General features: G+C 36.2%; 2 protein-coding genes across 3 annotated transcripts in view; one reads left to right on the top strand and one right to left on the bottom strand.

Annotated features, from left to right (window-relative positions):
* The window catches only part of Flo2 (Flotillin 2), a 248356-nt gene that overhangs the window by 147723 nt on the left and 85560 nt on the right, over nt 1-15073 (top strand). The gene's annotated exons all lie outside the window — the stretch shown is intronic.
* On the bottom strand, nt 641-10809 carry LOC110370924 (glucose dehydrogenase [FAD, quinone]). The gene is made up of 4 exons (XM_021326934.3): nt 10693-10809; nt 3172-3542; nt 2657-2907; nt 641-2575 (listed from the first exon to the last, which is right to left on the bottom strand). The coding sequence occupies exons 2-4, from the start codon at nt 3513-3515 to the stop codon at nt 1200-1202; spliced, it is 1971 nt and encodes a 656-aa protein (XP_021182609.3). The 5' UTR covers nt 3516-3542; nt 10693-10809; the 3' UTR covers nt 641-1199.

Genomic DNA, 15073 nt, shown 5'->3' on the forward strand with positions numbered 1-15073 from the left:
TTTATTCTAATTAATTAATACTTTTCATGTCCATTTATTCTGATGAAATACTTTAAATCTGTTAACAGTGCCATCTGCACACAGCATATCGAACTATACAACAACTTTGTGAACTTCAGCTTGACTAGCGATGACTACATACATAAGCATTAATTCATCTTTACGTCTTTAGAGGGCGTTAAATACCTCTTCTGAATGTATACCAACAGCTGAGTATTGGGAGAATTTTTATGTATTTTGAACAGTTAAGTGTAAAAATAAGGGATTAATTTAAAACATGTAACAAGTACTTATGCTTATGTATTGCTTACATCACTCTTGATGCAACTGGTTGTTATATTATTAGAAAAAGTCCCTACAAACTTGACAGTACATATTTTTCTTCTATGTATAAAATGGCACCGTGTTCAATGTTCAATAATTCACCATTTTTATGGAGTTAAGTTTTGTCTTGGAAATGAAATATGTAGTTTGGAAATGCAGGATGCATGCATTAAAAAGTTAGCTCTCATATCAAGGCATAAGTTGTTTCTTAATTCCGTACGCATAGACCAACTGACCTTTTCTATTACAACTCCATTTTGTAACTATTGGTAATCTTAGCTGTTTGACCAGCTGCAACTATAAAGCTACCGGGTATACGCTACAAAAGAAAAACAAAATAACTAATAAAAATATTTTAATTAATGATACAACTTGTATTTACAATAAATCATTTATCTTAACCATATAACATAATGACCATTGTGCTATTTTTCCATTCAAATCCGACATTGCACCCCTTAAACTAAATTAAATATTAAAGTGATAACAAGTTTCCGTAGATTCTTAATACCTTACTTCTTGACTACTTCATTATTGTGGTAATATGTGATGATTTCTATGACTGTTTAAGCTAAAATACTTATTTTATTTTACTTTACATTATTGTTGATAAAGACTAGAACTTTTACGGTAACGACTGTCTACTTAACAATGAGGTACACATTGTATGTATCTAGTGTTCTAAAGTTAGCTATTAAAATAACCTCCCATACTCTACGACTTTTAGGAATAGTGCTCCTATCTCTAATTCCCCTATAAATATAACCTTTTACTGCATCCATGCTTACACTATAACCCATTTGGTATAGTCAATTGTACATTATTTATACCTATCTAAAATATGGCTTAGAATTTGTCTACTCTTTGTTTAACCATCATCTTTCAGTTCTGCAGTACTTTTTCCTTCTATCGCTGTTCAAACCCAAATGTTCTAACATAGCACATTTGGCTGAACGGCGTGTTCTTCGTTTTTTGTTAGGCTTGGCCATCCATTCCTCCTTGATCATGTCAGCTCCTTTCTCGGCAATCATCATCACCGGTGCGTTGATGTTACCATTAGTTATCGTAGGCATTATACTTGCGTCTATCACTCGAAGACCTTGTATACCGTATACTCGTAGTTGAGGATCTACGACCGCCATAGGATCACTTGCAGGTCCCATCTTCGCTGTGCACGATATGTGATAAATTGTCATAGTGTACTGACGTATGTAGCAGTCCCAATACTCATCAGTAAAGGGAGGTAGATGCTTGCAGTTTGGTAATGGCTTGCTGTGGAATCGAGCTCCAAATCTTTTCATGGCTGTTGTTTCTCCAACAGCTATAGCTGCCTTAACACCTTCCCGTAAAACTCCAACGTCATCAGGGTGCGTTAGATAATTGTGAACCATAATGGGGTAGTCCAAAGGATTGTTACTTCTTAGTTTTATGAATCCACGACTCTTTGGTCTCAACATCATAGGGAAAATACCAAATACGTCTTTATTGTTTATTTCGGAAAATACCTCGTTGTAGAAGTCATCAGTGAGACTGTGAGCTTTCTTAACTTGCGTACCACCGTCTGACGGAGTTGAAGCTGACGTCATCATAAACTCAATATCTGGCCAGTCATCAGAAGCGTTCGCGTATTTGGTATTAATAAAAGCGACAACTTCTAATCCTATACTTGATGTCAGAGGACCATCTTCAGTAATAGCATATCGCAGAGCAGAATTTATATTAACGAGTCGGTTCATTACTAAACTGATGGGTTGATCTATACGAAATACAATGCCTCCGACTGCAATATGATCTTGCAAGTTTCTGCCAACACCTGGAGAATCTTGGATCACATCTACTCCTACTTCTTGTAAATGATTTGCGGGTCCTACGCCAGACAACATAAGCAATTGTGGTGACCCGATAGAACCAGCTGACAGAATTACTTCGCGTGTAGCATAGACTACTTGCTTTTCACCATCTCTTATGAATTCAACTCCATAAGCTCTCTTGCCATCTTTATCAATGAGTACTTTAGTAACGTGCGTGAATAGGGCAATGTGAAGGTTTTGCCGTAATCTGACCGGCCTTAGAAAAGCTTTCGCTGCGGAACATCTAGTTCCTCTCCGGATGGTGAACTGGTACCAAGCGTAGCCGGTTTGTTGAGCTCCATTTACGTCGACGAAGTCGTAACCCATTTCTTCGCCTGCTTGTATAAGGGCTGCTCCTATTGGCGTATTGAATGGTGAATCTTGTACTGTTAAGTATCCCCCTGGAATTGGAAAATTGATTCATTAATATTATTGTATTTAATTCATTTTAATAGTTATTCTAACATATTTTATGTAAGTACCTGTTGCATGATGTCTTGTGTCCTTGGCTAAGTATGGGTTTCGTTGATCTTGTGACTTCTTGAAATATGGCAATACATCTTCGTAACCCCAGCCTGGGTTGCCTTGCTCCACCCAATGGTCGAAATCCCTTTTGTTTCCTCTGATGTAAAGCATGGTGTTCAGGACTGATGAACCTCCCAACACTTTGCCTTTTGTCCAAGCGCAGCGTTTGTCGATCATGGCTTGGCAAGCAGTATCTTGAGGCTGAGTACTGAAATTAAGATCAGTCATCTTGTTATTACATTATATAAAATTGTCATCGATTTACAACGGCCATAAAACGTTATGTATAGCTATGATATAATATTGCTTTAATACACATCGTGTAATACTGAGATCACTTATAAAATTGTCTCACAGAAAATACTTTTATAATAACTCAATATCAACAATGACTTTTTAAAAATCCGGCCAACGACAAACGATTACGTTAACACGCACACAACAAAAAAGACAAAATAATTGCTTTACATACCGATACTTCCAGTCCAGCTTACTCTTGTGTAGATATAACGACAACAGAGGAACATCACTGATGTCTGTTTCATGGCCTCCAGCTTCTAGAAGGAGCACATTCCATCCTTCGATTTCCGACAGCCTATTAGCAAGAACTGATCCAGCTGAACCTCCTCCAACGATAATAAAGTCATATTTCTCTCGAAGATGTTTTTGATTAAAAGGCCTTTGTTCAGGATCGAGGGTTTCATAGTTGAAGTACGCCATAGCTGCTAATAGGACTGGGATGATGGAGAGCTTGCTAAGGCCTCCGATTGCGAGAGCCGCCTTAGTGGCCGCAGCTGCTACAGAAACCACACCCATTGTTGCTTAGTGTTGCATCATCGGGATCTGGAAGTTGACAGAAATATTTTAGTGGTTAAATGTGGAAATAATGCTAATCACGATGCGAGTTGGAATTAAAAATATGGAGATATAATGTGACAATCCTCATATACTATAGGGCACGCATGCACTAGCTGCGTAGAAAGAAGGTGTAATGGATGACAACAATATACCCTAAAGATTGCTTCATACGCATTATGTGTTGGAGCGGAAGCACTAACGCAGCGAACCGGCAATATTACCTTAGATCATTATAAAGTAAATCAAGAACGTGTCGGTCATTGTCTTTACTTGTTTAGTAGAGGATGTTGTAGACTGCGTATTGTCACTCATTTGGTAACCCTAATGGACATGCTAAAGAGGTTATCACCGTCGCAAGAATAAGCTTTCAATATGATCAGGAAAAAGTTTAATTATCTGCAGAAAGTGTCTCAAAGTCATGTAAAACTTTAACAATTATATAATCCATTACATCATATTCAATTAATGTCAGTCATGCAAAAGAAGGGCGGGGTGCAGTGTACGGGAGTTTCGAAACTGGATCGTTTTCAACGAATTTCTCGGAAGTAAAAAGTTTGGAACAATTATCGCAGATAATTTGGAGCAAGTAATGGAAGAGTTGTCGTGCTCTCGATGTACATTTTTGGTTAATGGTTTCGAATATAAGCAAATATAGCGATGTAAAGTGTTACGTGTCTTTCCATCGGGTTATACAAATATTTTGATCCTACGAAACATCCCAGAATTTTCCATTTCTTTCCGATTGAAATCAGGGCCACAAAAATGTGTAAAATTTCATCAACATCAACATTTAACTATTTATTCAAATATCCTCCGTGAGTATATTCTAAGTACTTAACACATATCCTGTTTAATGATTCAACATGACCGCTCAAAATTCCCACCATTGCAACATGACACGCGCGTATGCAACCAGTTTCTTCAATGGAGGTCATAGGGCCATAAGAGTCATGAGGTTCTTCCTTGAAGATGGCTTTAAAAGTAGCCTTAAAAATGTGTGTAACTACATTAGCTAGACAAGTTTTTGATGGACAGTCTGTGACAAGTTGGGCCATTGTGTGTACGGGTGTATCGGATGCATGACAGTGCTCGTGGATTATGTAACTGCATATTATGCAAGGCGACGCAATGTGTCCCCTTACGCGAACATTGTCTTCTTTACACATGTTTATGTTTTAAGTGTAGTTTTGTCAATGATGCGTGTCATTGATTTGTTTGTTTTGATACGGTCTTCTAGTTCATCTGCTTAGAAAAGTGAGTTTTGGTTTTGTTTTTTTATCAGAATGATGACAGTCAAGTGACTACGAATTGTTAGGGCATGAATGGTTTGTATCTTGATGCTCTACTCAAACCCTCATGATATCGAACCGTATTACGAGTCTTTACTGTATAACACAGTTACTTAGATTTTACACTAAATTTTTACACAAATTGACATGAGGAACAGTTTCATTAGGTACCTGCTTTACATCATTTACTCCCACAGTTCCTAATATAGCAAAATGTGCTACTATCATTAAGTTGATTGCAGGAAATAGAATTTTACCCAAACAAATATGGAATCAATTTAGCATTGTTATAAGTTTTATCGCCGATCATAGTGTGTGAACCGGGCCAAGCATAGCACCTTGGATGGTTGCCACACCGATCTCATTGACGGGACCATCGTGGTTCCACGGCATACTTACTGAATACTTATTATGTGAACTGTTTCTAGGGGAGGTAGCTCTTCTGTCGTGACGGTATGAAAAACATTATTGTACCATTATTGTAGCTGCAACCGTTAATATACCGGTTTTATCTATGGGATCTTTTTCAACGATCCCTCCTAATATTATAAATGCGAAAGTAACTCTGTATGTCTGTCTGTTACACTTTGACCTCTAAACCACTGAACTGATTTTAATAAAATTTGGTACAGAGATAAAGTTGACCTTGAGTAAGAACATAGGATAGTTTTTATCCCGGACTTTTGAAGAGTTCTCTTGGAAACGCGATATAACCGAACTTAAAGCGGGCGAAGCCGCGGGTGGAAACTAGTACTTTATAAATGTGGTCAATCTGTCTACGTGTACATTAGTAGTATTTGGTCTGTTTATTGCTGTATTTACTGCTGTGAAACATAACCTAACGATATGTAATATGATCTGTGAACGGTGCTAAAGTATTGTGGTTATACGTATTAATAATTCGATTAGAGTATTAATATGGTAAAGCGTTTCTTACAGTACTGTTTACTCTAGACAACTGCAAACATTACGTACGCTGTCTCTTTGAAGACTGCAATTAAGGATACCAACGTCAGAATGTCAGATGACATTCTGCATTGCACTAGGAACTATTCTAGGTACAACATTTCTTGGTAGCCTAGCTTTACAAATTTGTTTGACATAGTCCCGATTATTAAGCTAATATTATGCTTGCTTGCCGCATATCTAGACTTATGTCTCAATTTCTAAAAATAAATGCAATAGCTAAGTGCAATAAATCAAACTGATTTATTAACAAAGTTGATCAAACAATCAGCGTTTTGAAGAAGTTATTTCTATTTCTCAATTCACCTGAAGTGAGCATATTTTGCGAAAACGTAGACACTGATGTAATGTCACACTTATGAGAAACGTTTGAGATCACACTCAAGTAACTAAATAAAGTGAAAACTAGGCTCTAAGAAAATTGACCTTGGTATGTTAGAAACTACTTATTAAATAACCGATGACGTCATTTACTGGTGAAACCCGCTGAAATTACAAAGTAATAATTTTCTGTTAACGTTAGACTATAAATATATTGCCTGTCAATCAAAAAAATACAAATTTAATTGACCTAAATATTTAATTAGTAAGTATCCAAAAAAACAGTCTTGATCGTCTTCTCGAGATAAAGCAATTCGTCTCTCGCGCATACTTTCACTGTCCGGTGCACTGAGCATGCGCAGTTGCATCGACTTTCTTAACCTCTCTCAGTGCCGCTGCGGTCGTGCCGGCGAACAGACGTCTGGTATTTAGGTCACGTTATGTAAACTATTGTTATAATATGAACTGAGACGATCACAATAGTCACTATTTTGAATAGACGCGGATTTTTGAGAAATGAGTTGACAAGTAAATTTAATGCACAATGGGAACCATTTAATTATCGAAAATAAAATAATGGTTGACGTCTGAGAAATACACATTTTTTGTTATACCGGTCTAGAATTGATTTCTTTACGGACACATAAAACTACAATGTTTGTTACTGAGGATAAACTAAATTACGCGAAAGAGTTCTAGTAATATTAATTAATCTGGGTCATGAACAACAGGTAGGCGATTAGAGAGGTTTCTAACACCGATCGGTATGACCTATATTCGACATTTTCAAGGTATAACAATGTATCGAAAAACATTTGCAACGTAATACTACATATTTTACTTGATTTGAACCAAGTATAGACAGCTGCTGTTTGGTTATCTAGTAGAGGTCTTAGGTATGAACATACCTGTCTCTTAGATCCCACTCCAAATCTGTGACTCGATTTATCTCGACTAAGAAGATGGCAGATGGCTCGGGAATTCTAGGGCCTTTAACATAATTGACTGAACCTTCAGGAAGACAATGCTTGTGAAATGTTTATTATTGCATTCAGTTTGTTGTTCACATGATCATGTTCAGCCTTTTTATTGTCCTTCTTACCAAGTGAGCTGCAGGTTTAATCACCTACCACGCCTAGTATCTGAATTTTCTCAATATAACTGCAAAGGTCCCACTGAAAAAAAGGGATCCACTACAGGTTGCCGGTTCTCATATAGAGAACTCTCACACGCAACTATAATTTTCAGGCATACAATACCGATGTTGTGTATATTATTTTAATTGCTTGCACAAAACCGATGGTTCCATATGGTTTCCACAGCTGATGAGAATACCACATGCAATAGTCTAATAGCATCGTCATTTGTTTCAAAATTGCACTTTCCGAATATTATAGGATATTCACATTCAAATGTTGGCGAAATATTGCATCGAAAAGTTAATGGCTCGTATCAATTAACTATTATTAGATTTAATGTATTGTAATTAATTTTATTGCATTAAAAAGTATTGTGTAATGTAAGAAGGAAGTAAACTGTAGTGGTTATCGTAATAAGAAATGTGGCGATTTTGGTAAGTAAAGGCGCGTCTACTTATTATACGCAATGTTTAAATTATTCATAATACATTCATATTTTATACAATTTTTAATGCTAGATGGAGAACTTTGAGTATACTTCCCCTTTCCGTCTTAGAACGGATAATGATAGGACCTTATCTCAGAAATATCAAAGATAGCATTATTTGTACCGCAAAAAATTGGCAAAATGAAAATAAGTTTATAAAAAAAATTTAAGCAACGAAGAAAACGTGGATACAATAAAAATGACGGGGGAGATGTATAGATACATAGATAATGTTAACAAAAGTTCTGCTGTGCAAGCCTACTTTAGTACCGACACTCGAAATAGTCTACTTCTTGTAGGCGCAGCTTTAGACCCAGTTCATTTTGTATTATTTACTCTTAAAGAATTCATTCGATAACCGGTTTATATTTGAACTTTTATGTAAGTATCGGATACAGTGCGTAACTTTTCCGTTTTCCTCGAAAAACCTAGTTCTTTCTTTCATTTTACAGTATTACATATTGGATTTATTTAATCGATATTTAATTACATTGCACATTTAATTTACTGCTTTCTAGAGTTTATTCGATCCTTCCCACTTCCACAGAGAGATATATTTCACACAGACATAGACTTTATATAACTAAAAAGTTCTAGATATAACAATTTAGGTACATAATTATTTATGAACAACAATGTCAATATTTCAAAATGGATTTATTGCGCAAAGGTGCATAAAATTGTAGGAAACCGCTAGTGTTAAATAATATTGATATTATCATGAACTGGCAATAGTTGTGTATATTCGTGTCACAGCAATCATATGCAACAAAGTAACCAGATGCAGTATATTTGTGATTTGATGCAAACGGAAAATCATACAATTACACACACAGTTTTTTTTGGTAGGTACATACCTTACATAGGTAATGTATAGTGCTCTCCAGAACCGTTGAAAAATCGACTTTTTTGGAAAACATTAGACGGCTAGTTGATATATAATTTTACGATGGTATGAATAAGTTTCATCAGTCTTTTCACCCACGTCTACGTCCCGTGGGAAATACTCCACGCATCCGAACGAAAGCTCATAAGTCTACATTTGATGAATAGGCTATCTAACCCTGAAATACCTAATTTAGTTTTAAGTAGCTCCTGTGATAAATAAGCACATGCAAGCAAACAAATTAACTTTTCAGCTTAATAATATTAGTAAAATTTTTCATTGATTTATGATATTTCCTCCGTGGATATTTCGCATATCATTGATTCAAATCAAATATTACTCACACAGTTCTCAAGTATCCAATTTCACTACTTCGAATACTCAACTGCACATACCTAGCTATGAAACATAAACAGTGTATTCTAATTTTGTGTCAAAATACGTTTCGTTATCAAGGTCGTATTAGGTAAAGCGGTGGTTTGACCCAGTAACGTACGGTAACTTTGACATTACCACACGTTTAGATACAAGATTTATTGTAATAGCTATGCAATTTGGCTTTATCCGTTTTGGATCTCCGGAATAAGCTACGTTATTTTCCTGGTCGCATTGATAAATCATGAATAAATTCATGAATTTACGCTTCAGTTTTGTTTACGGCTAATAGTTTTTTGGCATTTGTTCTATAAAGCTAATTTTACATATAAACGTTTCTTATTTATAGGTTTATCATCATTAGCCTTTTTATCGCCCACTGCCATCACAACCCATCCGGGTTCCTTGAATCGCTTTTTGTTTTTAAGAACAGTACATCGCTGTAGCCTGACTCTATCCTCCATCTCTATAATATGGAAAATATAGTCAATTTTCATTTAACGGAACTTGTAACAAAAAAATCTGGTGACTGATTAACTGGTGACCTACCAGTCGTAGGTTCTTTCCATTCTAACAATTTTTTTAAAAAGTTTTTAACATACCCGTCTATGACCTATATCGTGATGCGTACGATATAGGTCATAAACGTTTGCATGCAAAATGTTTGCGACGACAAATGTAAAAGCCTGAAACCTAGACGCCTGTCATCGTCAAGTAAGTATTAAAAACCCTGAGTTAATTATCTAAGCTCATTCAATATAAGGTGTGCGTGACGGTTGATGAGCTACTCATATTGTTAGCTTCCAATTGTACAATGTATGTACATGGCACTTATGTTTTATCTCACGCTTAATTTGATGCATCGATCACCTATGCAAAAACTCAGTAGAATGAAAATTTAATAATATGTTTATTTAGGTATGTCTTAAACCCATGAAATTATACTACCTATAATATAACCGGGGAATAATTTCACGAACACAGCTTTCTTTCATACAATTTTTCAAATCGATTTCAGAGATTTGCACGTTTAAGTAGACAAACAAAAAGAAGATACTCAATGTTATTATATAAGTCCATAAGTATAGCTTACTTAAAAGTTATACTAACAACTTCCTCGTCCCATATTTAAATCCTGCTCTAAGATCAACCTTAAAAAATATTTGTGGAATTCAAATATGCCCCTTGTAAGACCGGTACCTAATCCTTGCCACGTTATGACAAAGTTACATAAAGCAGATTGTTTACTTTTTTGCAATTTACGCGGGAAACTACCGAGCTTCCAAATCATTGATCTTTGCGATTTACCGAAACACTGAATCACTAGGTCAACTCCTCTTCTTCAATGCACATTTTATTTATTATGTAAGAAAGCATCCGATACTCTTACGACAGTAAACCACCATTGATCTTTATGGTGATTGCGAAACACCATATTCCTCAAGAAAATGCAACACAGTCCGTATTAAGTAACTCATTAAATAAACCCGTATAATTAGACTCATTACCATGTAAATTACCCATTAATCTCTTCTAAGTATTATTATTATTTTCACGCAACGGTTCCCTCAAATTAGTCACCAAAAATCACTGATACCTTTCGTTTAAAATATCTTAGAAATATTTTCTTGGCTAGATCAATAAGTAATGTACAAAAAAAGTATAACAATACCTGAAGAAAAAACAAGCACAACACTTTTACAAGAGAGTTTCACTGTTCACAACACCATGTGGTTTCCCATTCACTGGCGGACTGCGCGCGCGCAGACCCGCTATGCGCCTGCGCCTGTCTCTTGCACAACCAACTGGTTGCGAACCTACGGTCAATGTTAATAGGCTAATTCTGATTTAGGACGATAGATCTTCGCGGGTGGCTACAGTTTGTTAGAACCTTGAAATTTTTTAAGGATTATTTTGAAGATTTAGAGCAGAAAAAGAAACTGGACTTTTATCTAGGAACTTAGAAAGGTTCAAATCTCAACTGCGAATCATCAAATTATACGTATCTCAATACTATGAATCAGCGTGGTGATTAACGCTCAATCCTTCTTAGAGTGAGAGGAGACCTGTGCCCAGCAGTGGGACGATAAAAAGGCTGATGATGATGATGATATCTTAAAAAGCTTCAATAACAAAGGAGCATCAAACCTTACTTAAAAATTGTTCTCGTGAAATCTTAGGTTCCAAATAATACAAAAGACAAACTAACGTCATAATGAGTTTGGAATGTTTGCAAAATCTTGTTCAGCCATTTGCAAATAAAGCCCCTTTGAATTCCTCTGCAAATTTCATTATTGGTTGGTCTTTTTCGTAATAGGATAGATAATTAGGTGAAATTAAGATCCTTTATCATATTATTTTGGTAAAACATCTTAAAAATATGTCACTTTCATTTATCGTTTGAAGATAAAACTGTTTTGACTGATAATATAAAAAAAAAACAAAACGTAATCAGATTATTTTCTGACGTCACATTTTCATAGAAAGTAACCTTTTTTGACAGTTCATTATCACTGTTGAATTTTACTACTTTTTTGTAAGCTGCCATATTACGAAACAGCTCGTCAGGGCTTAAACTAGCTTCATAAGTACTGTTCACTATAATCGCCTAATTACGACTCTGATTAGCTCCTAGTGACATTATAATGTGCAGTTGAGCAAGCTTGCAGTGACGACATACAGTCTCATTGGGTTTCCGAAATTGATTTGAGTAGAAAAACCTTGAGAATATTGCTCATGCGTTCGATAGAAACATGTTGTTAGTTATTTATTATAGCTGGTTTTAGGATGTGGTAATGGTGAGGAGAAATGACAGTAGGAAGTCTTGACGTAAGGAAGTCGTTTGGAGTATATTCGTATGTTAGAGGAAAAGTTGACAATAGAGATATGTGAAGTAACTTATCGTATTTATGATGTGTTCTTATTTATACTTAAAATTTGGAGGGCTTTTTTTCAAAATCCAAAGTCAAAACTGTTAACTTAAAGTGAGCTTATTTAATAAGCATTCAATAACGACACTCCCGAAGTCACTCACGAAGTCGTGGTGGCCTAGTGGGTAAAGGACCAACCTCAAATATGAGGGCACGGGTTCGATCCCAGGTCAGGCAAGTACCAATGCAACTTTTCTAAGTTTGTATGTACTTTCTAAGTATATCTTAGACACCATTGACTGTTTCGGATGGCACGTTAAACTGTAGGTCCCGGCTGTCAGTGAACATCTTTGGCAGTCGTTACGGGTAGTCAGAAGCCAGAAAGTCTGACACCAGTCTAACCAAGGGGTATCGGGTTGCCCGGGTTACTGGGTTGAGGAGGTCAGATAGGCAGTCGCTTCTTGTAAAGCACTGGTACTCAGCTGAATCCGGTTAGACTGGAAGCCGACCCCAACATGATTGGGAAAAGGCTCGGAGGATGATGAACGACACTCCATACAAAATAATAGCATCCCCTAAAACGATATTTTACCACTTATGTTATGGCTGGAAGAACAGACCTTTCTATAAAAAGTTCGTACTCCATTCGTTGTGATGAAATACACCGATGTCGAGAAATCTAAATGTAATAAAACCATTATATATTACTAGCTTCCGCCCGCGGCTTCACCCGCTTTGAGTTCGGTTATACTCGTATCGCATTTCCAAGAGAATTCGTCAAAAGTCCGGGATAAAAACTATCCTATGTTTTTTCTTCAGGTCAACTCTATCTATTAAAATCAGTTCAGTGGTTTAGACGTGAAAGCGTAACAGATAGACAGACAGACCTAGTTCCTTTCGGATTTATAATATTAGTAAGGATTCAAACTTCAATACAATTGAGCGTAACAGTAGCCAAAGTGACAGCTTCACATACGCAATTAACAACAAACTGATGACTTTCAGCAGGAACAAGTAAAGGTCAGACGCTATCACACAAATGGCTCCACACCACGCGATCCTACTAACTGATACTAAATTATTACCCTAGAACAGGATTTGTATTTCAAGGTATTTGAAAGTCAGTGTCCGCTAGAACTAGGTAATAGGCCTTTTAGTAGATTGCTGTTAACTTTTCGCTGATTAGGGTTTTTTGGTCCTGTGTGCCGCAAAAGGACATGTGTCGTGTACGGTAAAAACTTGGTTTATGATCGATTCTTGCGAAATTTTAATGTTGTGAAGGAAACTGATTGATATTAGATTGGATATGACTGACTTGTGCAAAAGCCGCAATTCTAGACAAAGATAACGTTTACTTGATTGTTTTTTTTTCTACGAACCTTAAATACAAGAGAGCATATGGATTGTGTCTTTAGACTCTTTAACTTACAAACTGAACCGTTGGTTGTTTTTATCATACCTTTATTCGGAACTGCTATTTAGATTTCTTTGCATTCGACAGCCTTGAAGAACGAAATAGAAGAAGAAAGAAAAAAGTGCTAATACCTTCTAAAACTTCCTATCCACGATATCAATAACTATAGCATTTCAAAGCAGTTACAGTCACAAAAACATCGCAATAACAAAACAAACAGCAACAGAGAATATTTCGAAAGAGAACTCCCTGTTGCAAGTCTAACGAGTGGTTGGCGTACGTGATAGCGAGCGCATGCGTCTGGTAGCGGCGTCTGCGCAGAACCGATACTAATGTTGCGACATGCAGTTTTTGCCAATAGTAAGATAGCTATCCACCGGTACCTTGGACCCTGAGTCCGATATCGGCGGCAACCTATTTTTTATATTTTTAGGGTTCCGTACCTCAAAAGGAAAAAACGGAACCCTTATAGGATCACTTTGTTGTCCGTCTGTCTGTCTGTCAAGACCCTTTATCTCAAGAACGCGTGGACGTATCAAGCTGAAATTCACATGAAATACTCAAGTCTATTGTCCCTTTAAGCTGTGAAAATATCAAACTTCTAAGCCAAGCCAATCAAAAGATACATCCGATTATGTCGATATTTTCAACAAATTTTCGACACTCGCAAAGGAATCAAAACCTACAGGATACTTCCCGTAAACTCAGAGTCTTGAAATTTGGAACGAAGCATTGTCATATAATGCAAATATAGGAAAAATTTCGAAAATCTCATTTTTTTAGTTATATAATATAAAAAAAAAATATTTTAATGAAATGAAACTTACTACCTTATTTCTCACGAACGAATAAAGGTATCAAATTGAAATTTATACCAAATACCAAAGTTTATTGTCCCTTTAGGCAGTGAAAAAATCAAACTTCTAAGTTAACGTGATCAAAAGCTACAGCAGTTATACCGACACCTTAGACGAATTTCCGTCACACGCTAGGGAATCAAAACCTACAAGGTACTTCCCGTGAACTCAGTATCTTGAAATTCGGCAAGAAGCAACGTTATAAAGTACAGATAAAGGAAAAATTGCGAAAATGATAAATTTGAAGTTACATAAAACATTAAAACATCAGGTGTAAACATCAAATATTTTCCTCATTTCAATGGAGAATTTAAACGACCAAGTTTGACGGATTTGAGAAATCATTTCTTTGTAGTGAAAGAGTATACTCGCCGTTTATTTCCATTGTCATCAGGTCAGGATCTGATGATGGAAATCCTGAGAAATCGAGGGCAACTATCAGAAATTGTAGGCATGCATAGGATTAAAACTTTATTCTCAGATGTATGTCTGGTGATACTATCAAACAGTGAAGGTTTAGAGCTTACCTGATGATGGAGACGTGAGAAAGTCGAGAGTACTCCTCAACGGCATGTTTTAGTTACGTCGTGTTTGGGCTTATATTTATTTATTTATCTACATACATTTACCATTACAGGTTACCCCAATGCGATTAGGTCTAGAAGTCGGTGTCTAGAGGATGCATCTATATTTATTTAACCACCGAGATCTAGACCGATGCATATAAACAGTTTTCTTGTTGTTTTTGGAAGTTGTTTTTTTTTTGTAAAAAGTTTTTATTTTTAACTTTTGTGAAAAGTTCTCGTCAATTCGAATAAAATAAGCCCAAACACGTGGTAGTTGCAACATACCGTTCAGGAGTTCCCTCGACTCTCTGTAGTCTCCATAATCAAATCAGCTCCAAACCTTTAC

This window comes from Helicoverpa armigera, chromosome 22 (genome assembly GCF_030705265.1).
Source record: "Helicoverpa armigera isolate CAAS_96S chromosome 22, ASM3070526v1, whole genome shotgun sequence".
In the NCBI taxonomy this organism is placed as follows: Eukaryota; Metazoa; Arthropoda; class Insecta; order Lepidoptera; family Noctuidae; genus Helicoverpa; species Helicoverpa armigera.